At 33.9% G+C, this 26907-nt stretch overlaps 1 protein-coding gene across 4 annotated transcripts in view; it reads left to right on the top strand.

The window, feature by feature from the left end:
* Positions 1-6158: 6158 nt before the first annotated feature.
* The window catches only part of LOC126735327 (pre-mRNA-splicing factor ATP-dependent RNA helicase PRP16), a 229036-nt gene continuing 208287 nt past the window's right edge, over positions 6159-26907 (top strand). For 2 of the 4 annotated variants that reach the window (XR_007660373.1, XR_007660372.1), the window contains exon 1: positions 6159-6808. Coding sequence is in view for 2 of the 4 variants with exons in the window: in XM_050439283.1 (XP_050295240.1) it covers positions 6312-6808 (497 nt within the window). In the remaining 2 variants the exon portion in view is untranslated. The remainder of the gene's footprint in view (positions 6809-26907) is intronic. The other 2 variants (XM_050439283.1, XM_050439281.1) reach the window with 1 other exon arrangement.

Genomic DNA, 26907 nt, shown 5'->3' with positions numbered 1-26907 from the left:
GTTTAGAAAAAATGGCACAATTTAAGCCTGAATATTTAAATTGCGTGCCTAATTTCGATGGAAATCCATCAGAATTAAATAGATACCTAGCAATTTGCAAATCTATTATAGATACTTTTTATGACGTTAATAATGCTGCTCATTTTCAAAATATTTATTCTCCACTTAGGATTATCTTAAAAATACCCTATATAGAAACTTCGCTGATCGTAGAGATGAGACTTGTTTAAATAGAGACTTAGTTATGCTTAGGCAAAATGGAAACGAATCTCCGCAAGGTTTCTATGATAGAGTGTTAGAGATTTTAAATCTGTTATGCAGCTACGTTGATTCCCATGAAATAGCTGAAGCAGCCCCTATAAAGCACGAAATGTATAAAAAATTAGCTTTAACAATATTAATATCAGGTTTACGAGAACCTCTGGGCAACACAATACGTTGTATGCAGCCTGTCGATTTGGCCGAACCGATTCAATTTGTTTTATAAGAAAATAACACGAAATACTTTCAAAATAACCATTATAATTTTTCACAAGTACAACATAAACAAAAATTTCAAAACCTACAGAAATTTAACCCTCAACATCACAGAGATGTTAACCCTAACAGACAACGCTATCAAAATAATAATTCTAATAATACACCTTTTCCTACTGGCCCTGTAGATATAAGGCCAAACCCATTTTACAAACAACCACGTTTAACCTCAAACTCTGAAGTTTTTGGTAAGCAACAAAATGTGTTTAAACCCAATCCAAATAGGCATTTACCTAGGCCTACACCTATGTCAATTTGTACTAACAATACAAATCGCCCTTCTACCTCGAATAATTTCAGAAATAATAGCTACCAAAACTATCAACAAAATAAGCCCAAACCTATATCAGAAGAAGTGTATAACACACAACTTGACCCCACAGGCAATTTACATCCCCATTCATACAATGATGAAGAATATTATGAAACTCAGTACGAAACTGAACTTCAAAATGAACACTACCAAACTTATGACGAATCAAATGACTATGACCCAAATTTTCAGGATGCCGATCCCGACAATCCTGAAACTTAGCCTCACCAGTTTTGTCATTTAATACTAAAAGCGTAAGTGAATTACCATATATCACTTTCCCTGAGCATAATATAAAAATACTTACTGATTCTGGATCGACCAAATCTTTTATAGAACAACAACTTGCTTTTCATTTTTACCCTGATTGTATCATAGATGACCCATTCATTGTGAGCACTGTTTTCCAAAAATCAGCTCATAAATTTAGTGCCCTTTTACCGGCATCAACAATTTTTAATTTACCGCAACAAGAAGGCTTGAAATTTTATTTATTTAAATTTCACAACACTTCACAACACTAACGAACTTTTAGGTCTAGACAATCTAAAATCTTTAGAAGCTAATCTAGATTTTAAACAAGGATATCTAGTCACCCCCTACCCAAAAATTAAACTTAAGTATCACCAAACGAAACAACAACTTAACTGTATAACAGTTAAACCTCGTTCTGAGCAAGTAATAAAAATAAAAATGGCGAAATTATCATTCCGCGTCAAAAATTTCATAATTGTGAAATTCCAGAATGTTTTACTATCGCAAAAAATGGTTTAGCAATGACCACCATCTTAAACAATACTTGCAACCCTGTAACACTCGACTTTTCTCAACCAATCGATGTAGAGAAATTTGACCGAAAATTTATTGAAACCATAGACCTTAACAATTTTGATGAGACTCCTAAAACAAAGTTAGACCTCACTAAACTTAGAATCAATCATCTGAATTCAGAAGAACGGAATTCAATTTTAACCCTGTGTTAAGAATTCTTAGATATATTTTATCAAGAGAATACGCCCTTGACTTTCACCAGTAAAATCAAGCATAACGTCAGAACAACAGATGAGATCCCCGTTTACACAAAAACGTACAGGTACCCATTAATTCATAAAAATGAAGTTCAGTCCCAAATAAAAAAGATGTTAAATCAAAAAATAATTAAACCCTCAAATTCTCCTTGGTCTGCACCCAATTTGGGTAGTACCGAAAAAACTAGATGCATCAAACAAACAAAAATGGCGTGTAGTTGTCGATTTTAGGAAACTGAATGAGAAAACTATTGACGATAAATATCCCTTGCCCAATATATCCGATTTATTAGATAAATTAGGCAAATGTCAATACTTCACGACATTAGACTTAGCCTCAGGTTTTCACCAGATTGAGGTGAGTAAAGACGATATTCCTAAAACTGCTTTCAGTACCGAAAACGGTCATTTTGAGTTTAAAAAGACTAAGAGATTCCTAATAATTTTTAAGCCGCGAAGTAGCTTATGTAGGACATATTGTGACCCCCGAAGGTGTTAAACCAAGCCCTGATAAAATCATAGCCATAAAAAAAAATTCCCTATACCGAAAACTACGAAACAAATAAAAAGTTTCTTAGGACTTTTAGGTTATTATAGGCGATTTATTAATTATTTTTGCCAAATTAACCAAACCCCTAACGAAATGTTTGAAAAATGGCGCGAAGATTGAACATAATGAGGAATTCAAAACATGCTTCGAGACCTGCAAAAATCTTCTAATCAATGAGCTCATTTTACCATACCCTGAGTTTTCTAAGCCGTTTAATTTACCACAGATGCGAGTAACGTCGCTCTTGGTGCTGTTTTTTCTCAACGACCCATTGGTCAAGATTTACCCATAGCGTACGCCTCACGAACCCTTAACGATTCTGAGCAAAACTACTCCACTGTTGAAAAAGAATGTTTTTGCCTGGTATGGGCAACTAAATATTTTAGACCTTACCTCTTCGGTCGTAAATTCAATATCATTACAGATCACAAACCATTACAGTGGTTATTTTCGTCAAAAGATCCTTCTTCAAAGCTTTTACGCTGGCGAATCAAACTAGAGGAATTCGATTATTCCATCATTTATAAAAAAGGCAAACTAAATACGAATGCAGACGCCTTATCAAGAATCGAAATCCACACGAAAGAAACCCCTAGGCTAACGAACTTAAAAAAACTATATTGAAGTCGGAATCCCCATTGTTGAATTAGCAGTTAATTACGGAGCTAACCAAATATTCATACAAAGTATTTTGCATTCACCTGCCAAACCAATAATCAAAATACTGTTCAATAAAAAACGAAGAATATTAGTTAAAATTTCAAATAATAACTTTGAAGAAGATATTCTCAGTTTTATGAAAGAACTTATTATCCCTGATAAGCAATATCATCTCTATTTTATTGACCCAGATATGTATGAACCCTTTTCTGAAGTAATATGAAAACACTTTAGACGGCCCTCAATCAAATTTACACGTTGTTTAACAAAACTAGTCGACGTCACAGATAAAAATGACATCAAAGAAATAATAAAGAATTACCACGAAAGAAAATTCAACCACCGCGGTATTGACGAGACAATAAAACGTTTACGAGAAAAATATTACTGGCCTGATCTTAAAAGCTCTGTACAAACCTTTATCAACGAATGTGAAATTTGTGCTCTTAGTAAGTACGAACGCAACCCCGTAAAAATCCCGATTAACGTTAAGTGTATATGTAAACAATCACAAAGAGCGAAGTAAACTACTTTACTCCCAAATAAACAACAAATTCATAAATCAAAAGGAAAATCTTGCCGAAAAAATTAATGTAAATAAAGATAATCCTGAGATTTTCCAAGAAAACCAACTTATTTATCCTAAAAAACACATACGGCAAAAGACCGCCAACAAATTTGACCCACCTACTAAAATAATTAGTACCAATTACGAAAAGAAAACAGCTAAAACCAATAACCAAGAGAAAATACATTTGTCAAACATCAAACGTCCTTTAAAGACAAAATACAGTTTTGACTAACTCCTAACTTTTATCCTTTCAGATTTCTCCAAGTAGTATTCGCACTTGAAAATAAAATCTCTATTGAAAAATTAACAACCCCAAAAATGGACAACCCCGGACTAATCCCACTAAAATTAGGGCAAGCTAAAATCCAAGAATACACACATACGCTTATATACTATTATGACATTAACCCAATTATAACGGAGGTAAATAAACTCCATATTAAGGTGAATAACATTTCAACAACCATTAACCTTAATGTCGACCACCAAAAAGAAGTCGCTGACTATTTAAAAATCTTAACTATAACACAGGACAGAGTCGAAACAAAAATAAAAGAAATTGTTCCACACCCACGCAGATTGAAGCGCGGATTAATTAATTGCATAGGCTCAATCTTTAAAAGTATTACAGGTAATTTAGACGCCTCAGATGGAGAACGTTATGAAAGACTAATTAAACAGATTGTCTTGTAACAATCAAAATGCTTTGTCAGCCAATATTTTAAAAGAAAACTCGATTTCCCTGAGCTTACTTAAGAAGTTTAATTCAACTATTCAAAAAATAAATCACAATGAACATTTACTAGAAGAAAAATTGCATCTAGTAGAGTTGGCTGTATAAACGACGAACTTTCTACAAAGTTCAAATTATATAGGTAAAACATACGCTTAATCAAGTAATTAATTTATACAAGATTATTGACTCAATTTTGCAGGACATAGAAAATGCATTGACATTTTCGAAATTAAAATATTGCATCCTAGTATAATCAAAACTGAAGATTTGTATTCTGAATTAAAATCAATTCAAAAGATTGTAGGTGCAAAGCGCATACCGTTAGAAGTTACTCTAGAAAATACTTGATTATATGAACAAATTACAACGTTGGAAAGTTTTATTTTAAATAATAAAATAACATTTTTATTACGCATTCCAATAACATATCAGAAATTATTTTCACCTTTATTCAATACCAATAAAAAAGCAGAGCTTGTTCAAGGTTATAATACCAAGAAATAAATATCTATTAAAAAATGAGTTGCACTTCTCATACCGGGCTTCTGAATGCCAAAAGATATATGGAAAGCTTTACTTCTGCGACAAAATGGACCTACTCTTGTCTTCTCTTCACCACAACAAGTAGTCTCTGTGCTGTCCAGTGTTAGAAGGCTAAGGTCAACCATCCACTTGCAACCAAATTGAGGTTAAAATCTCAAAGCCTATCTACAACCAATTGAACTCCTCCGCTAAGTACGCAGTCATTCTTCCTGACGAAATAATACTTCATTTGGAATGCCAATCTCAAGAGGAATTCGTAAAACTTCAAGGTTCATTTCTCTTCAATCTACCAATCAATTGCCAGGTAACACATAACCAGGAACTTGTTATCACCAATCGACAATCAACAGGAACCGATCATCAGCTCTCAGATCTTGTTTCCGGATTTAAAGTCAAATCACGTTGTCCTGCCCACGCTAAACTTAACTGCGCATATCAACGATCTCAAACTAGATGAACTCGACAAAATCTAGAGTCAAATCTTACATAACCAGCCGAAACCAATATTATACGAAATGGTCCGCTACCCCAGCATATGGACTACCCTTATATACGGTAGTTTAGTAGTTGCCATTAGCTACTACGTATACCAGAAAGTAAGACCACTACCCCTGGAAGAAGCCAACACGATGATGACCTACCAATTCAACTGCCCCGCCAAACCGTGGAGTTGAATCTTTGAGGGGAGGAGTCATACACCCTTCACCCACACTTCACATATATATTGATAACTATGCACTTTATTTTAGCTTTGTATTCACTTTTGCTTTGCCTTATACTTTAATTATTGTTTTCATTCGAGCAGTCAGAGTTAGCAAGAGTTAAGATAAACTTCGCTTAAGCTTTTGTATTTTTTATATTTTTATATACGTAAACTTACATGTTGGCTGTATGCCTAATAAATTGTTTTTTAAAAACAAAGTCGAATACCCGGTTTTTAATTTCTACCTTAACAATTCAATAATTTTTTATCAAAAAACTTTCTTTTGAAGAGGTTTGCAACCATCTGAAACGCTAACGATGCCTTCAATCAATCGAATCTTCAAGAGGAGATTAAAACTAACATTTTTAAATCGATTTAGTTATTCATTGTTAATATCTTGGCAAAAAAATATTAAAATCTCTTGGGAATATCCTGAGATACGGGAATCATATCGATTAAATCATAGCGGGCGCGGACTATAAATAGCTCGCTGGTTTGACGACATATGCTGCGTTCTTTAATTGGTCGCTATCGATCGGGCTATAGCTTCACACATACATTTATGTTTGGTTATATATTTTGTTTGGCTGGAGGTTTATTTATACTTACGAACTTTGTTAAATACTCTACATGATTAATTGGCAAAGGTTGTCCGCAATTGAATGCACAAATGGACGAAGACGGAATTCACCGGCTTGAAGGGACATCTGGCAATGAACGAGGGGGCTTAATAGTGAAAAAGAGACAGGAACCTACATTTAAAGTGCCGAAACCCTCGCTTTTGGGTCTTGATCGACTAGCAGCCCTAAAGCGCAAAGAAAAACAGGATGCTGCTCGAAAAATTTCATTTTCAATAGATGATGACAGCCCTGAAGCGAGTTCTAAAGTTTGGCCAAGGTCAGGAAAAGAGCGTAAATACAGATCATCTGAGGTTGAGACACCTACCTATACAGGAGGTGTTAGTCGTGAAGCAAAAGAACGATTTCAAGAACGGGAGAAGCAAAGGTTTAAAGAAAAAGGTGTATATGCAACAACAAAAGAACATAGAAGGCATAATAATATTAAGGATCTGGAGAGGGATAAACATAGAAGACATGGAGATAGAGATGGTGGTAGAGATAGAGAGAGCAAACATCCAGACAAAGATAGAAAAAGCAGTTCTCATAGGTAAGTGTCTCATATGTAGTGATGGAAAATTCTCAAGAATGAAAAATCAAAGAATATTCTTAAGAATAATCTCAATATTAAACATTTTTTGAGAATGAATTTGAATTTGAGTATTTCTACGATTAGCTCATCTCGGGTTTATTATCCTCACAAAAAGTTGTGGGATTTTGTTTGTGTGTGTTTGATTTACTCAATTTGTCTAACAATTTTAAATTGCGAGCTAATAAGTTTTAGGTTTTTTAACAAATTTTGCTTTGATACATTGCATGTTAATTTTCAAAATATTTGCATACATTATAACTACCCATTAATTTACTGTGTCTTCCTCGAAATATAGCACAAAAAAATTAAGAAATTAATAAAATAAAAACAAATAATTAAGGAATAATAATTTTTGGGATGAGAAAAATATTCCAGGTGAATTGGCAAAAAAAATTTTAAAATTATATTTCTCATGAGATACATGTTCTTTAAATCTGACATTAGATGATCTTCTTGTTTGCCCTATGTATCTCAATCATTGCAACTAATCTTATAGATCCTAGACTTATAACATTTCTAAATTTTTGGAAAAGTAATTTTTCACATTAACCTAAATTAACTTATGAATGTTCTCCAGTCAAAAACCATCAACAGTTTATTTCAAAAGTCAATAATTTAATTCTAGGTGAAGATGAAATTCTTGTGTGTTTTAATGTAGCTGCTTTGTTCCCAAGTGTTCCTATACCAGAAACTTTCAAAAATCTGCTTGAACTTTGGAATCGGAAATTGGAAAATAATGGTTTTCGATAATATCCAAGAAATACTTAAGTTGCAGGGACAGTCATGTGTCATTTGTTCTCTTCATTTCTAGCAGAGCTCTTCATGAAGCATTTTGAGTTAAATGCAAAAAACACATTTCAATATTTTCCATGAGTTTGGTTAAGATATGTTGATGATGTGTTTGACAAAAGCGAATGCAATATTAATAATCTTTTAGAAAAGCTCAGTAGCAGTTTTTCCATTAAATTTAACTTTGAACTTCCAAAAGATACCAACGAGAAAGATAACCAACTTCCACTCTTAGATACTCCCATCAAAAATAATAATCAGTTAGAGTTTCATATCTATTGGAAGGAAGTTAAGGAAAAACCAATACTTTTAGAGACATAATTACAGTGTCTGGGCGTTTGTCTGCTTCTAGATCCCTAAAATGCGGCGTTCCCCAGGGTTCAGTGTTGGGACCACTGTTATTTTTACTGTATGTGGATGACTTGAGTTCATTGAAACTGCAGGGCAAGGTGGTTCAGTTTGCTGATGATACCACCATACTATGGAGCCATAAAAATTCTGATTATATTAAGACTTGTATACTTGAAGACCTTCAGATTTTATCAGGGTGGTGTGCTTCCAACAGGCTCGTGTTTAATGTAAGAAAGACATCTATTATGGGGTTTAAGTGCGATGTTCAGGGTCTGATGTTTGACGAAAATTCCCTCTTGCAGAATAAAGAGTGCTGCAAGTTCCTAGGAATTACCATTGATGGTCGCCTTCGGTTTGAAGATCATATTTTACATTTAGCTGGGAAATTATCTTCTGGATGTTTTGCAGTAAGAATGGCAAAACAAGAGCTGGGAGGGGTAGTTGCACGTTCAGTGTACTTTTCACTTATTGAATCTCATATTCGGTATGGCTTGCCTTTTTGGGGTTTAACCAATAAGGGGCTACTTAACATTATCTTTGTTATTCAAAAAAAAGCAGTTAGATACCTGTGTTCTGCTAAGTTAAGAGATTCTTGAAAACCCCTCTTCATTTCTGAAAAAATCCTAACTCTTTTTTCACTCTTTATCTTAGAAACAGCCGCTCTTATTCACAAAATTCCCAAACTACCCTCTGACACTGGCCATTTGACTCGTCGTGTAAATGATGTTCCCCTACCTATTCCTATGTCTTTCCTTACCAAAAACTCATTAATTTACATTTTACATAAGTAAAAAAATTTACAATCATGTTTCTCTATGTATTAGACATATATCGGATGTTAAGAAATTTAAACGAGAATTAAAGTCGCTTTTATTGGCTAAGGCATATTATAACCTGGATGACTTTTTTAATGATAGGTTTTAACCTTGGACATGTTGGAAAGTTTTTTTTTTCCTTTTTTCTTCTCTAGTTTTGTCAACAAGTTTACCTTTATTTAGTAATTGATTGTTTTATTTAGTTATCTTTAATTCTTTAATGTCCCTATATAAAGACAACAACATTGCAATGTCGTTCGATCGCATTGTTGATTCCACCGACACAAGTAATCTTTACCAGTGACATCATCAAAAAACATTTACATGAAAGTAAGAAAGCAAGAAAGAAAATGTGCTATATTATGTAAGACAAAACAAAATCTTGTGTACAAGCATCCTAAAATAAAAACTAAAAAATTCCAAATTCACTTTAAATTTCAAATTTCAAACAAACATAACATCTAAAACATTTTACCATAAAATTTACACACATTACCTGCCTAAATTAATTATAATAAAACAGATTGAAAAAATAAAAAAAAAGCATCTTTTTGATAAATTTGATTAAAAAATAAGTAAAGCTGTCAATAAAACAGAATTTAGAGGAAGTAAATTAAAATATTTAATAGGAAACAAACCAAAACACTAAAATGATGTCAGAGCACAGGTCAAAAGGTATCATTAAAAAAATTGTCAAGGCTATATAATATGCCCTGGATAATAAAAGTGATTTTAATTTCTTTTTGAAATATTTATTATCTTGTATGTAATATAGCACATTTTCTTTCTTTCTATCAACCTCAAATATTGCTTTATTAACTACAAGTATAAGAATTAAAATTAAAAAAGAAATATTTAAGAGACAAATATAAAATATGAACATACATACAAAAACATAACCATTGATCTTATATATATAATCAGTCACTTAAAGTATATCATTAAAAAATTTTTCAACAGAGTCATAGGTTTTAGTAGCAAGCAATCTCTTTAAATATTTTTTAAAAATCCTAGGTGAAGTTAAGTTTTTAATAATGATAGGCAGATGATTAAAGGTAGAAAAAAATTGATTTTTTTATTAAAGCTGAAGTAGGTCGAGGAAGGTATCTGATTCCACATATGTATCGAATGGCCCGAACTGCTTGCACTGCTGCCCCAGAAAGCGATACCATAACGAAGGTGGGATTCAAATTGGGAACAATAAACGGACTTGCCAATTTTTGGACCAAGTTCCTGTACACTGATTCTGACAGCATAACAACAAGATGTTAGCTTTTTGGCAAGAAGATTTATATCTGTGTCAAATTTGAAAATTTTTGTTGTCAAAATTGATCTTTGTCTATGAAAATTTCAAGAAATTTGCTGTCAGGGTTCATCTGAATTGAATCACCATCTATCGAAACAACTTTAAGATGACATTTAAAACATAGCAATTTACTTTTGTTGAATTAATTTAAGTAAATTAGAGTCACACTACCTTTTTACCATTTTAAGATCCTCCAGGACGATCTTATGGAGAGAATGTGAGTCCAGAGCCTGCCACAATATTGTGGTATCATCTGCAAATATATTGAAGACACTTAGAATAGAGAGAACAACCAGATTATAGAGTATTTTGACCCAACCAAAACCCGTGAATGAAGAAAACCATGTTAGAGGAAAGCCTCATGATTAGTCCTTCCAGTCATGACTAACACAGTCAAAAGCTTTTGATCACAAAAAACCACCGCCGAAACTCCCCTGCCATTGATATGAAAGTACAAGTCCTAAAGATGGTATACAGCATCATTTGTATTCGTATTCTCGCGAAAACCGAACTGACATTTACTAAGGCTGTTATTTGCATTAATAAAAGACAGCGTACGAGTTTTTACCAGTTTTCCTATGATTTTTGACATGGTGGATAGAAGTGATATTGGCCGGAAATTAGAAGGATTCTCCATGTCTCATTCTTTGTAGACTGGAATGACTTGCTGTTTTTAGACAAGAGGGAAATATTCCTGTTTCCCATGACTGGTTAATTGCTTTTACCAGGACTGTTAAGGATGAACCAGGAATATTGAGAAGAATGTTTGCAGATATGCCATCCTCACCTGAACTGTTTTTCTTTTTTATCGATTTTAAGACACCTTTTAATTCTGTCAGATCAGTTGGAAAAAACAGAAAGGAGTCTGAAACGTTGGCAGCTGACAAGTAAGTCATTAGATCTACGGATGGAGTCAAGGGTTGTTGGAGATTAGCTACTATACTGCAATAAAAGTTGTTAAGCGCTTTGGGGAAACATTGGGAATGGAAGCAGGGCAATAAGAGTAATATTCCAACATTCCAACGAATTTTGGGACTTGGTCAGCCTGTTGGAATAATATTGTTCCTTGAAGAGTCTTATTAAGCGACGAAATATGAAGCGATATTTAGCAAAATACTCATTGAAATAAAGAGATGGCGTATATTTCCTGATGGTATGGAGAAAAGGAGATTTTTTTAAGAAATAGTTAGACCTTTAGTAAACCACTTTTTTTTAGACAGTTTTTTGCGTTTTATCTTTTTGATAGAAAAAGCTGCATTAAACAAGTCAACAATCCTATTGTATAAAACAGATATAGGGTCATCTGATTCAAGAATTGTGTCCCAGTTAGAAGAGGCGCATAAGTTAAATTATTTGTAATTTGTAGTGCTAAAAACTCGGCCAAAATGTGGTAGAGATTTTGCTTGCTATTTAGTTTGTAAAACGTTAAAAAAAATCGCTACATTGTCGGACAGTGCAGCATTTCCAACTATACATATAGTGATCTCAGAACAATAGTTAAGGAAAATAACCTATTATTGACAGTACAAGGGGGGTATTTCATGAAAATCATGATAAATATTTTTTATATAACATTTTGCAGTAAAATTTTGCCACAACATATAAAATCAGTTTTGTTAAAATACCTGTTATTGACATCATCATATCCAAAAAAACCAATGATTGACAGCCTGTAGTAGACACTAATAAAAGACCAGTTAAAAGTACTGTGATATTGTATATTTTGGAAATATACTACAAAAGCTTCATTTAAACATACTGAAATACAAACATATATGCACATGCATACAGTGACATGCATTGGCCTTGATATATTATTTTGTTTTAGTACTTAAGCTTCAAAAACATCCACAAGTGATTTGAATTCATATTTAATTCGCTCACCAGAAGATAATAAATCAGGGGTAGGCCAATAACACTATTTTTTTTTATATATGACACATCATTTTCATCACATACAAACATTTTTTTGTCTTCATCCAAAGATTTCATTGACATTACCCTAATGTCATCATTGTCAACTAGTTCCTGCACAATACAAATATATCGGTATGTAGTGCTCTTTCTTTTGCCGCCAAGAAACTTCACTAAAATAAAATTTCCTATTTGAATGTCTCCGTTAGAAACTTGGCAAAATGATTTGTTTGGATCTTCAAAGGGGTCTACATCATCCGAACTATTTCCACTCTCTATCCATTCTTCTTCCTCACCAGAACTCTCTTCTTGTGGCTTCTCTTTCTTCTTTAAAAGTTTTTGTTCCCTTTCAAATTTCCTTTTTTCTTTTTCTTCTATTTTCTCGTTTTCTCTTTTGGCGTGATACCTTCGCCATGCGTCAGTGGTGACAACAGATAGAATTTTTTCCTTCATTTTCCTTTTTTTTGTTTGAGGTTTTGGGTCGGGCCAAAATAACGCCTTCTTAAAAGGAGTTGGAACATTTGATGCATCAAGGGTTTGAAAGGAGGCTGGTCATTAGTGTTATTATAAAATGTGCTTGGCTGATCATCATTTATTTTTGTTGGAGTGCAAAGATATTCGGCAACAGAAGCAGGAGCAAGCGTCCATGGCCCCTTTTTCATTTGTTACTTCTGCATGTTGAACATCTGAACATGTTTCGAGTGTCCAATTTTTCCAAATTTTGAATAAATGCTTATCTTCCACTGGACCAACCCAAGAATGTTGGTTTAAGGAGTTCCTGAATGTAATTAGCTTTTCTTGGTCAATCCTGCTCTTAAAATTTTTCAAGGTAAGCAGGGACTTATCTTTTGTAGCGTTTGAAGCCATAGCAGCTACAGGGATGTCACTTGAATCGTCATTTTTGGCAGAAATTTTACTAAAATGTACATTGTCAACATTAAAGGGGCATAAACCTGAAGATTTAAAACCATTTTGAATGGTTTCTGGTTTAATGTGTTCCAGGGCCTTTTTAAACACACCTCCAAAGTGCATCTTCTGAAGCCCATTGCCAAAGTTCTCCATCCTCCAATTCTGTACCTCATTTCTGTAGGCTAATTTAAGGGGCCTAAATACTGCAATGTCCATAGGCTGAAGGATGTGTGTAGAATTGGGATATAAAGCTATCAACTCAATGTCATTATTACTGCAGAATGTTGATAAATGGCGAGTTAAGTGGGACACATGGCCATCTACAAAAAAGAGAACAGGTTTTTGAATCCCCTCTTTTATGAGCCATGGATTGAATATATTGGTGATATATTCATAAAAGGTGCTTGAACACATCCACCCATTTTCGGATGTACCCAATGCCCAATATTTAGGCACACTTGAAGCTATGTCAGATGGAATTCGCTCATACGCCAAAACTATCATCGGCGGTGCAATATTACCAGCTGCATTAGCTGTTACCAGTACAGTTAAGTTTTCTTTATCATCTCCTGCTGCACGATAAATGTTTTTGTCTCCTTTTTTTTGCTAACACTTTTCCTTCTTTGGGTGAGAGGTAAAACGCGCTTTCGTCAACATTGAATAGCCTTTTGGGGTCATCAGTTACTTTGTTATATTATTTTTTTTTTCTCTAAAGTGCAATAAAATGGAATTATGGTGATGCGATGAATGCCAAGTTAATCAAAAGCAAAGAAGTACTAAAAATACTGAAAGTTTATAGCCTTAAGAGGGTCTCCAAAAGTTGTTGATGCCCGGAGGAACTTAACCCCTCTTACCTGAAACGCCCAGAGAAGGAATCCTTCACAATGCTGCTAGCTCAAGCCGATGTGGGTTCTAGCTTCTTTCTCAACCAAATGAACCAAAATTTCTTAGGTAGTAACTACCCAAGAGTTACCCAACTAAATGTCAAAATCAGTATGGCGCCACCAAGTTTTGGATTTTATATAATCCCAAAGGACGCCCAATATTTATCAAAATTTATTTAGGCAAGTTCAAAACGAAACTTGGAAAACAAAATCAAAGTCAAATCAGTATACACTATTGTTTCCAAATTACCTATGATATTCCAACCTACTCAACTCAAGTGAAAAACCAATTTAACAACAGAAAATAACAATTTATTTAAGTCTTGATTATCACAGAGAATTATGTTATGTTATTTATTGTTAAGAGGAATAATTATTTAAGTTGGTAATAAGGAACCACAACATCACACAAAAAATACACAATCAAAGTGTGGTTGTCGAAATAAAACAAATTATGTTACACCCAAACTTTGGGGAATGAAGCTTCAATTCAATTAAACTAATAACTTACATGGCCCGGTATATCCCGCCACGGACATTGACCTAAGCAAAAAAAAAATAACAACCCTAACTGTTGAAGCTTCCCCACTTAAAATTACCCTTTTATTAGTTTACTCTAATATTTACTAGCTAATCTGAGAAAATTTGACATCTTAGGAGTAGTCTGAAAATAAATAATATAACCCAAGTATATACTCGTAGTACTACGAAGCCGGCTGCGTCTTACCTCACAGGAGTCACTTGTCACATATATATGTACTCATATCAGTAATATTCAATAATAAAATAGCATCGGTTAAATAATGTCAATAAAATTTTAAATAAGCTTATGTATGTATCTCAACTCAAAAGATAAAAGTCGTGATAATAAAAATAAAATAAAACAAGTGAATAAAAAAAAAAATGTTATGTTCTGTCACTTAGCTCCATACACAGCAGACTACTTCATATTCGAGACTCTCCCAGACATCCAATTCCCAGTCAAGGAAAACTGCAGGCTTCCAAGCTTCACCTCTTCCACTTCACAAGCTCTGGTAGTGGTCTAGGTTAGACGTTAGCTCACAGTTGCTTAAAATCTCCTTCTAGATTAGAGCCAGTAGAGTACATAACCCCAAAACGGAAGCACCATGTGGCATGAAGAAATCAGGTCCGTACAAAAAAAAATCCGTCCAAAATCCATGTTATGTAGCTTTGCTAATTAAATTGTCCCCTGCCAATGCCAATCAGAACCGCTATTTTGCCGATGTTCGAGGGCACGTGAAAAATTATTAGGTTTTAAATCGCCATAAAGGCCAGTAAATTCAACAAAACAACAAATTATAGCATTACGCCCAAAAAGTTGATTTACTATCACCACATTTAGTCAATTATATCCCCATATGGGTAAAATTCACACGAATTTCAAAAAGAACTAAAGCACTCTTCACTTCATGACGGCGGTCTGGGAAAAGGAACGACCGCAGAGGTCAAACCCGTATTTAAGCAATCACGCACAAAGTGTATTGCCAATCGAAATATATAACAAAATAACTTAACTTTTTTTATAAGTACCATAAAACCTTTTATAAAAAAATAAATAACAAAATTTGTGGCCCAAGGAAGTTGGCAATGAAAATATGTGTCACTATGACAATCAATTTCGATTTTGCCTAGACCAGCAACTTCTTGCTATCTTCCAAGAAAACTAATATTTACATTAGATAAAAAGAGACAAAAATTAGATAGGTCAGTCCGAGTAAAATCAACCAGCATATCTGGTATGGTCAAGCCAAAATCAGATATTGTACTATGAACAGTACAACATACACAATAATTGTACATGCCCAATTAGTCATTATTCGTTATAAAATAATTAAATAATCAATATGGGATATAATTTAAATTCTAAAATATTTCTTTAGTCCAGAACCGGGTTTTATAATAGTATAAATAAAATTTCATTAACAACCAGTACAATATGAATCTGAAATGTACAAAACTAAATGTGTCCTTAAAAAAAAGAATACTGTAATTTGAAATGGCTAGAGAACAGAACTATGGGTTACTTGGGAGGCTATTACAGAGAGGGCATTACTAGTATCAATCATTAATATTTGTAAAATATCTATTTTGAAAATATAACTGTAATCAGTGCTTTTAATAAAGAGTATAAAATGCCAATTTTAACCTGTAACAACTTGGTAGAGATCATGGGACGTTAGATACTCCTTTATTTCCTGAAACCATCTACGAATTTGTCCTGAAGTTACACTTTCTCTGGATGTTGTCAAATTCTGTGATATTCTTTGTTTAATTAAATTTCTTTGTTTACTTAAATTTCCGGATGTCTCCTCAAAAATAGCAGAAACCATTTGTCGGTAGGACGATTATTGTTAGTAAACGATTTTGCCTGTTCTGAATGACTCATGATTTTTTGAACTGAATCTAAAAGCTGCATTTCTGAAACGGGAAAATCTCTTTCAGATAGTTCAATAATCCATTTAACCAATAGGGATTCCTCATGCTTGCTAAGTATTGTTGAGGGCCCCATGGTACAAACAACTTCAGACTTTCCTTGCATCTTACGAAGTAGGGTTGTCCATGGAACATGGTGGTTTCGAGCAGCCACTGCAACTGGTACACCATTTCTTACTTCCACCAGTGCAGCTGTCATTTGGTCAGAGGTATAATTTCTTCTAGGCGACATTTCTGAAAAAGCAGAAGGACTTAAATATATTTAGTTTTGGCTCATCCAAATATTGTCATCATTAAACCAGTAATTGACACAAGTGTCAATTACTTACGGTTTCCCTACTTTGTTTGGAAAAAATGAAATATTGGCAACATTGTCTTGATACGTATTTCACACTCAAAATGTGATTGGTCAAAAGTATTAAAAACCAATTTTTGACAGTTGTGTCAATAACTGGTGGAAGGAATAGTCCTTGAAACCAGTTATTGACACCTCCATTTTCTTGTAAACAAATATGTAAATATGGGGAGATTTTTGAACTCATTTTATCTACTTTTAACTTTTTAAACAGAAATATACCACAGAAAATAACAATACATACTAATGCTAAATTTTTAAAATGGGTCACAAAAATTTACTTACCTTATTTTTTACACTAAGGAGCACAAAAAACACCAAAAATTTGGAACACGGGTTTACAACATGAACTGACCTGACAAAATGACTGACCAGAAAATTCTGGAAATCTGTTCAGGGTTGCCAGATTTACAGAGGATTGCATAGGTTTCACATTTAATATGAAATTCAAATGCGTTTTCTTATTTTAGGGAAAATTGTAGAATGGTGTCAATGATTGGTGAAATGTCAATAGTACTAGATAATCGAGCAATATGTGTCGGCGATTTAACATGCATTTATAAGCCATAACACTCTAGCCTTAACAGGCTAAAACTTCGCCAGTTACGCTATTCTTGTTCATATGATGTGAGTGGTAATTTCCATATGTTTTTGCATTGTATGTACAAAGAAATGCTTTAATAAAGGCGTTATTTATTTATTTATGTACAGATTGAGATCTACAAAATTTAGATACAACCACGTAATGGGACACTTGCTCATCCTGCTTCAACCAAGGCTCTGTTAATAAAACAATTTTAGGAAAGTTATGGCTTTCCAAAAAAAAGAAAAAGTTTGTTAGTTTTATTTCTTAATGACTGAATCTTGAGAAGCATAACTGAGAAAAGATCACATGCTCCGTTTGCCACTGTCGATGCGAAGGAGCTTCTTATTTGGTTTGACCTAAAAAATTCAGATGAGATGGATCTTCTACAGAACTGCTCAGGCGTCCTCCAATGCTATATCATTATTCACAACAGTAAAATGGTTCCGGCACCCATTTCGATCTTTCGATATCTTATTTATATAATTGTGACATAGCCTGGCGATGAAATCATGTTTATAAATTGGGTAATGTAGATGCTCTGTCGTAGTGAAATTTAAAGGCAAAAAAGTAGCATTATAATTGCGGGAGTGGTGTTCAAGAATTCTATCTTGCTCTGTAATAAAATCATTCAACACCGGTCGATTTGGAAATTGTGGAGCACCAATTAGAAGCAAATTAGTATGCTGGGATGCCTCAATGAGTTTTGTGATGGCGGGAGTATCAATTGGAGTTCCTCTTAAGGCATTTTCCTGTCCCGCAAATAGTATATTCGTATATAGTAAAATTGGTATCCCTTATAATATTATTACCCAAAACCAATAGTTGAGGTTTGACTTTCAGATTTTGTTTTAATTGAAGATTTTCAGAATCGTTTTTTGAAAGATTGCCGTCATTAATACATTTACATTTCTTTCTTTCTTTCTTTCTTGTTTTTATCGGCTAGCTCTAGTTCCAATTTGTCAACAGTTTGTTTTATAATTTTAATTTCATTGAGATACAAGTCGTTTGTCCTTTCTACCGTATCTATCGTTACAAGCATGTTTTTGCTATCCATAGCATCCTATATATATAGCCATCCAGGCTTAGCAAAAACATGTTGTATTTCCTCATATTCTTGTTTCAGTTTATTTTGTGTGAAATTTTGTTCCTTTAGTTGTTGTAGTAGATCTTCATTATTTTTTTAAGCATTTTAAGTTGACATTTGAGATCGTGTATGTATTTATTTTGCTTTTCCAGTTCAGCTGTTGGTTTGTCTTCTGCCTCCGATGCCATGCTTTCAAAGGTCTGGCTGTCACGTCTAAGCCGCTGAATATATACGTCCTTTCCCTTAAGTTCATCCGTTGATAGTTGTCCTTATGTCCCTTTTTAAATCTTTCTTTCCTTCTGCTCTTTGGTGACAGATGTCAGAGCAACATATTAAGTATCCGCCCAGTGGTATAGCGTTGTTCATTCGTTCTTTACAACTAGGGTGGAAAATACCATGACATTCTTTACAACAGAGATTTGACAATTCTTTTTTCATACAACACTTAAAGTCACGTTGCATATTGTCAGAAAAGTAATTGACAAAAAAAAAACCGTACAATAAATTTAATATGGGTAACTACAACTTTCAATATCGAAAATAGCGTTAACGTTTGACAATGCAAAAACTCTCCCAGTGTTAAAATTTGTAGCATGGTAGTCACCAAAGATGATAACATTCCAAATTCCAGTGGCGAAGCGTGAACTTTTTTTTCGGGTAGACAAACAATAAAAATCGTTAATTAGAAGAAAATGCGTATTTAATATTATTCACTTTAATGAAATACAGAATGAAAGCGCATGAAATATTAACTCAAAGAGAAAAATTATGTAGTGATATAAAAAAGAAATAAATAATTACTATACTAGCATAAAAAGATAGATAGATAAAAATAAATACTACTTACAAAAAATACAACTAAAATACAATTGCCAATATCGAACAGTCGTTCATAAATAACCAACACAGCAGACAAAACTGAAGATGTATTGCGGCCGACCAGATCAAGCGTGTCCATAAACAATAACCCTCAACAGCATAATAAAATAGCTGGTCGACTTCGATAGACAATAGCTCGAATGTCTTCCCCGCGAGTAAATTTTGCATACGTAATAGGCTGAATGCGGCCGGACCTCTGTAGCCTGCTTGATGCGTATTTGGTTCGATATGCTCCAAATTTCGGAAGACAAATATCAATGTGTCTTCCTGGGGCTCGTATACATTAATTGGGTGTCAGCGCTGTATTTTTATCTTAATCGGTGCGGCACCTTCGGATTAATCATGTTTAGATACTATATATAGTATATACAATAATAGTAAGGATAGCGACTACGTTCTGTGTTAATTTTTTTTAAATTTAATTAATAACAATTACATGAAATAATTACGTGATAAATTAATGACAAATAACTGGATAATTTTGGGTAGACAGTGTCTACCTTGTCTACTCGTACGCTTCGCCACTGCCAAATTCCAATAGTTTTTTTGGGCGGTATTCAAATACTTATTGTTATTGTTGAGGCTATTGTTTATACTGTGATTAATGATTACTTGAAATCCGTGCAGAATATCGTAATGCGGTTTTGTCCAAGAGATAGCTAGTATCATTACGCAGATTTTAAGCCATTACACAACTATACTGTCCTAAACTAACCAGTAAAACAAAACACGTCTTGCCGTGAAAAAGTGAAGATTATGGAATGATTATTTATCATTTTGCTTTAAATTTTAAACAATATTACCATTTATGACCTCTTTATGCGTTTTTTTAACATACTTCAATAGAATAAAAGTACTTATCTAATAAAAAGCATTTTTATGAAAATTAAATATTTTATATTTATTATAGATTTCTTAATAAGTCTACGTTTATGAGGACGGTTGTGTTAAGTTTTCATTTAATTTTCATTTACTTTATTTAGTTCATATTAATTCATGTTCTTTTATCACTCGGTATTTTTCTTTAGTTAAATTTAATGCCTTTGGTTGACTCACCTTGTTAAGGAAGTATTTCATTTGTTTAAATAATTTATTTTTTTTCTTGAATTTCAACTCCTCGTTTTGAGGCCTTAAACAGTGCGCGATACATTCGAGCTCTAATCGTCAAACAGTTTAGAGTCGCGACTCAACACCGGAAAATCGCTAGCGTGAAAGTGTAGATAATTCGCAAATCTCGGCCACCGATAATAGAAGGTAAGGTCTCACAACAGCGTTTTCCAAGTTTTTAGTTAATCTCAGTAAGTGTTTACAGTCCACTAAATTACCTTTTTTTTCATCGTGAGTTAACTAACTTTTTAATTTTATTTTTTTTATTTGAACCCAGCGCAATTAATCAACAGGTTGTCCCTTGATATGATGTTTGACAATATCGGTATTGTCAAAAGTTTGTCAAGATGAAATCAGCCTTTGCCTGCGGTGTTTCCATTTCAACGTTTTTAGAAGCGGTTTTAGGAATAAGAATGTTAATAATTTTTTTTTGCTTTGAAGATGTTATTTTTGCGCCAAGAATAACATACATATATCTATTTCTACTTTTTATTTTTAATCCAAAATCTAATATCAATAAGCTAAATTAACATTATGTTATGTGGAGTAGAGTAGTTTATTGATGCTAGTGCACATGTCACATCATTACACAAATTTAAAATAAAATACAAATAAAAACATAAATATAGGCAAAAAAATATAAACATATATAAAGAAGTACAAAGTTATGACATCTTAATAAGATCATAAAAACTGTTGCTGAACAAAGTAATAATAGTAATAAAAAAGTACAATAAAATTTAACAAAAAATCTGTCAAGATCTGAGCACATTTGTCATTCATTCAAAGGCGTGGTTATAAACTCATCAACAGAACAAAAGTTCTGTTCTAAAAGAGTATCTCTGATGAGTACTTTGAATTTTTTAGGAGATAAGTAGCTGGCAAGTAGAACATTGTTATTTGTTGTAAAGACTAAGGGGCAGTGAATTATTCTTTGGTTTTTGCAGTTTTAAATAAGGAGGACGTATTTGTTGTGCGCTTTTTGTGTTTTGTGCTTTTTATGTATATACAAGGAAGGGTTAAAATTTTTAATTTTCTGAAAAATGGATTTAAAATCGTCCTTAAAGCTCTCTTCTGGAGTCGAAACACTCTTATTGAGTGAGAAGAGTTACCCCCGTAAAATTACACCATATGAAATGTGTGAATAAAAAAATGCATAGTATGCACTTAAAAGACCGCCTATATCCATAAAGCCTCTAAGCTGTCTCAGAAGAAATATGCTTGAAGGAAGTTTTTTGCATAAGCTATCTATATGGGCAGCAAGTCATTTTCTTTTTTTTTCAAGTACTTTATTGTCGAAAATTTGGTATATGTACACGAATTTTATTGACAAAGCTTCAGAAAATAAATACAATCAAATCAGACTTTACAAAACAAATATAAAACATTTATACAACATATAAAATGCCTAAAAAAAAGAAAATGCAAGAGAAAAATGTTACAAACAAAATCCTTATAAAACAAAATATATGCATGTAGGCAAAGGTAGCAGAGATAAAGGGACATATAAAGGTATGTTCAAAATTAAAATTAACAGATTAAAAGCTTAGCATCTAATACACAACATCCTCAGCCTTAAAAAAGTCTTCAATCGAATAAAAGGCTTTTAGAAGCAAATATGACTTCAGTTTACAACGAAACTGGCGCAAAGACTGAACACTTCTTAATTCCACGCTAATGTGATTATAAATCATTAAACCGCGATATATAAATGAATCTTTGATAGATGTAAAATGAGGAATAGGAAGGGGAATATTATTAATCTGTCTGGTAGGATAACTGTGATGTCGGATTGGAAAACTGTTCTTATTTTTGAATATTAAACATGCAGTTTCAGTCAAAATACGGCTCTCTTTGAAAAGATTACCACAATGCATTCTAGAATGGGCCTTAAATAAACTTCTGACAGCCCTCTTTTGCAGCACAAAAACAGACTGAAACAGATAATTTGAACATGCACCCCAAAATGGAAGAGCATACCTTAAATGCGACTCGAACAAAGCAAAGTACACATCACAAGCAACATCTCTCCCCAGTTCATGAACGGTTGCCCTAACAGAGAAGCAGCCAGAAGCAAGTTTTTTATTTAACTTTATTATATGGTCAGAAAACTTTAAATCTTTATCAATGACTAAACCAAGAAATGCAGAATTGTCTACCATGTCCAATGCGTTCTCACCAAAATCAAGACTCTCAGCTTAAAAATTGAAACAGTGGTAAAAACAATAATATGGGACTTTGACATATTTAAGCAAAGTTGATTGGAATCACACCATTGCTTTAATTTCAAGAGATCGGCTGCAACATCTCTGACAAGCTGCTTGGGATCTTTATTCGACCATAAAACCGTTGTGTCGTCAGCAAACAATGTAAAATGTTCACATATGCTAAGAGTAATAAGATCATTAATGTATACAAGAAATAGAAGGGGACCAAGAACTGACCCCTGTGGAACACCACAATCCACAGACTCCCTACCAGAAAAGTCACCATTAAGGTACACAGACTGCTCGCGACCAGACAAATAGCACTCAAACCACTTCAGTGCAACACCCCTAACTTCATAAGCAGAAAGCTTCTGAAGCAGTATCCTATGACTCACACAATCAAAAGCCTTGGACAAGTCACAGAACACCGCCGCAGTCGCCTCTCTTTCATTAACACCCTGGAGAAGTTTGGACAAGAAATCAAACATAGCGTCAGAGGTGCTTTTCCCTGATAGAAAACCAAATTGTTCATCTCAAAGAACCCCTTCCCCCAGAAGAAACCTTAAAAGACGATCCTTCATAAGTCTTTCAATCAATTTAGATAAAGTAGACAAAATTGAAATCGGCCTATAGTTGGATGGACTAGAACGATCACCACCCTTATAAAGAGGCAAAATTTTTGCTAATTTTAGGCAAAGAGGAAATGTGCCCGACTGAAATGAAATATTAATAGCATCAGAAAGAGCCTGAATAGCACTCAAAGGAAGTTTTTCCAATAAATTCACTGAAATACGATCGTCACTAGATGCCCTTTTCTTTTTCATCGATCCTATAGTGCAAAAAATCTCCCTGGGAGTAGTGGGGCTGAGGTAAAATGAGTTTCCACTAGTGGTAGGTAAAAATTTGAGAGGGTCATAAGTGGAAGAGAGACCCTTTGTGAGGATATCAGCAACCGAACAAAAGTACTTATTCAATATGTCAGAATCAATCTGCACTTCTTGAGAGCCATTACTTCTGGACACAACCTCATTAACAATTGACCACACCTCGCGTTGCTCATTGGAGGAATATTTCAAAGGTTTGGAATAATAAGAGTCTTTTCGCCTCACACACAACTTTCCGGTAAACTTTTCGATATCTCGAGAATAGCGACAATACAAAATTATTTATCGGGTAGAACTTTTTAAAAATACCAAAAAATCTAAGATTACGACCGAAAATGCGAATACCAGGAGTTAACCATCTTTTCCGGTCCCGAAATCGATTTTTTAATGGGTTCATGTTAGCTTATCATCCACAATCAAACCCAGCAGTTTAACACATTCTCCGCTTTGGACTTGAGGATTACTTGACACAATTAGCTTCTTTTTTTTTGTTTTGCCTTCATTCAAGTTAAGTTTATTTCCCTCAAACCATTTCTTGGCCCTTGATATAACAGAAGTCATATCTGTAGTTCCTCAACACTCTCAGATGATGAAAGCAATGTTGTATCATCGGCAAATAAAAAAGAGGGATTCGGCTTCAGAAAGGTACACAGATCATTAATATAAAGTATAAGTAGTATAGGCCCGATGACTGACCCCTGTGGGACTCCAAAACCTTACAGGACAAATACTAGAGACATTACTATAGTTTCCAGTGCATTGATGTCTATTAGTAAGGTAAGATCTGAAGAAAGCGAGGACCACTCCTCTGAAGCCATAAAATGCTTCCAGCCTATTCAGAAGCATCTCTGGGTTGACACAGTCGAAGGCCTTGCTGAGATCGCACAGAGTCAGAGCAGTGTGTTTGCCCCCCTTTAAAGCCCTCGACAATGCCATTAACCATGCTGATAACTGCTTGGGCTGTTGATAGACCAATCCTAAAACCAAACTGGCCAGCGTGCAAGATGTTATGAAACTTTATGTACTTAGTCAATCTGGTCTTAATTAATATCTCAAATACCTTTCCAAAAAATGGGTATAATGGATATGGGTCGATAGTTTGAAGGGTCCTCTTTATCACCTCTTTTGAAGATCGGTATGACTCTGCTAACCTTGAGATTTTCTGGAAAAAGTCCTTGTTCAAAACATAAGTTGAAAATTAAGGTCATAATGGGATAACTAGAATGTCCTCGGTATGCTTTATTATAGCACCGTTTAATTGGTACGTCAACTGCCCTAGAATGTTTTAAACTGTTTATTGCTTCATTAACCTCACTTGGAGTAATGGGACTAAGAAAAAAAGAATTGGGGCATGAAGGCATAGGAAGTGCAGAGAAGTCGACATTTGAATATGGAATTTTTTTAATGATATTGTCAGCAATGGTGGCAAAGAAGTCGTTAAAGGCTTGAGGATCAATACAAATTAAACCACTGTTGTTACAGCCATTATTAGACTCAAAATTGATTAGTTTCCAGCTATCCCTTACTTTGTTTGGTGAGTCGGAAATAAAATTCTGATAAGCAATTCTTTTGGTTTAATCGGATACCCTATTACCTAAGTTAACAATATAATAACAGTATCCCACAAGCTAACTTAAAGTTATCCAAAATAAGCATCATAATGTAGTCTGAGCGTTTAAGCGATGTAGGAATAAAGCCACAATCTCCCAATAACAATTATATTTACAAATATCTCAAAGAATAATTTTTGAATAAATAATAATTCTTAATTTATGCAAGTCTTATCGCTTCGAGTCGAGCGGATATATTCTCTTTTTTTTTTTATCTCGCCCTGCGAAATATATTAAAAAATGTGCCGATTGCCAGAGTCATTCCAAAAACATCCGATCAGGTGAGTCAGTTGATCGATGCTCATGCTGTTGAATACTTTAAGTTGCAGTGGTGGGTTTACGAAGGGTAGTGCGTCACTGCCATCCTGATCCTCTTTCGTCCTCGAAAGATAAAGAGTACCTGGAATTAAAAAAAAATTCTTCTTTTTCTAATCTAATCTGATTAAGAGAGTTTCTCTTTGGGACAATCGAAGAGAGCGGCTGTTTCGCCTAAGAGGCCTTCTATTTTGCTTAAGAGGGTGTCAGATTTTGTCAAAGAGAGTTGCTGCCTTGCCTAAGATGGCTACTATTTTGATAGCGGATATTAGGTGCGTGTGTACACGTAGATGACTTTGACATAACGTAGATGACTTTGAAAGGACCTCTATACTTGGGAAGTAACTTTTTACTTTCATTGTTTGCCGGAAAGCTTGTTACTTTTGTGAGTACGACATCTTCCACTGAATAAAATTTTGGTGGTGTTCGATGTTCATTAAAGGATAAGTTTTGCCTGACTCTGTTTTCTTCGAAATTTTTGGCCGCTTGCTTCCGGATCTTTGTGACGTCTATAATCTTTTCGTCCAATACATTGTAAATGTCAGTGTCAGCTCTAAGTGGATAACCGAGTAGTAGCTCTGCGGGTGAGTGTTGAGTTATGCCGTGTTTTGTGCTATTTATTCCTTGTTAAATTTGTATTATTTTGCTGTCAGTCGTCTTTCGTTGTACCAGCAGTTGATGTAGCCAGAGCCGCCAGTATGGTCTTATTCATGCGTTCTACTTGACCATTAGCTCGAGGAAATCCTGTTGTGAACAGCTTAATGCCTTTTCTATGGCGATATTCTTTAAATTCTCTTGAAGCTAATTTGAAAGAAATATGTTCTTCTTTGAAGCAATATGTGTATTTTGAAAATCCATCAACTGCCACCAATAAGTATTTATTTCCATTTTTACTCTCAACAAATAGACCTAGGTGATCTAGATTAATTGTGTGGTGAGGTCTCGCATACTTGGGAATTGAGTGAATATATCCAGTTTTTTTCCACTTGAGTCCTTTTGATATAAACATTGTAAACATGCACTTATATATTTTCTTTTGAACCTATTCATCTTTGGGAACCAATAAAATTTTTTTACTCTCTCAATAGTTTTATCAAAACCAAAATGACCAATATCGTCATGATTATCTTTAGCAATTTGCCAACGACAACTTTTTGGTAATACTTACTCATCTTCGTCCAAATGGGGCTAATTTCAAAACTTTATTACCACACGTCAGAATTATTAAATATATCTTTATTATTATCTCCGGCACCGCTTAGTAGTGTGTTCTCAATATCTTTAATACTAGCATCTAAATCTTAAGCTTCTCTTAAAAACTCGTTTTCAGAAATAACTAAAATGTTTTCTATTTGTCTGTTACCACTTTCAATAAAATTGCAACTTAATGCATCTACGTGCTGCATTTGTGTTCCCGGTCTATGTAATATATTGAAAGAAAAATCCTGCAAGGTCCAGCCAGTTTTTAACCGCGTTACAGTCAGTAAAAATTGTAAAAACGTGAGTTCTGACTATTGCTAATAGTTCCAGGTCAAAAGAATGGTAGTTTTTTTTGGTATCGGTTGTTGGTTTCCTAAAAAATGCTACATTTTTTGTGTCAAAATATCG

Source organism: Anthonomus grandis, chromosome 4 (assembly GCF_022605725.1).
Source record: "Anthonomus grandis grandis chromosome 4, icAntGran1.3, whole genome shotgun sequence".
Lineage (NCBI taxonomy): Eukaryota > Metazoa > Arthropoda > Insecta > Coleoptera > Curculionidae > Anthonomus > Anthonomus grandis.
The sequence above is the reverse complement of the archived record's forward strand: the minus strand, read 5'-3'. Positions and strand labels throughout refer to the sequence as shown.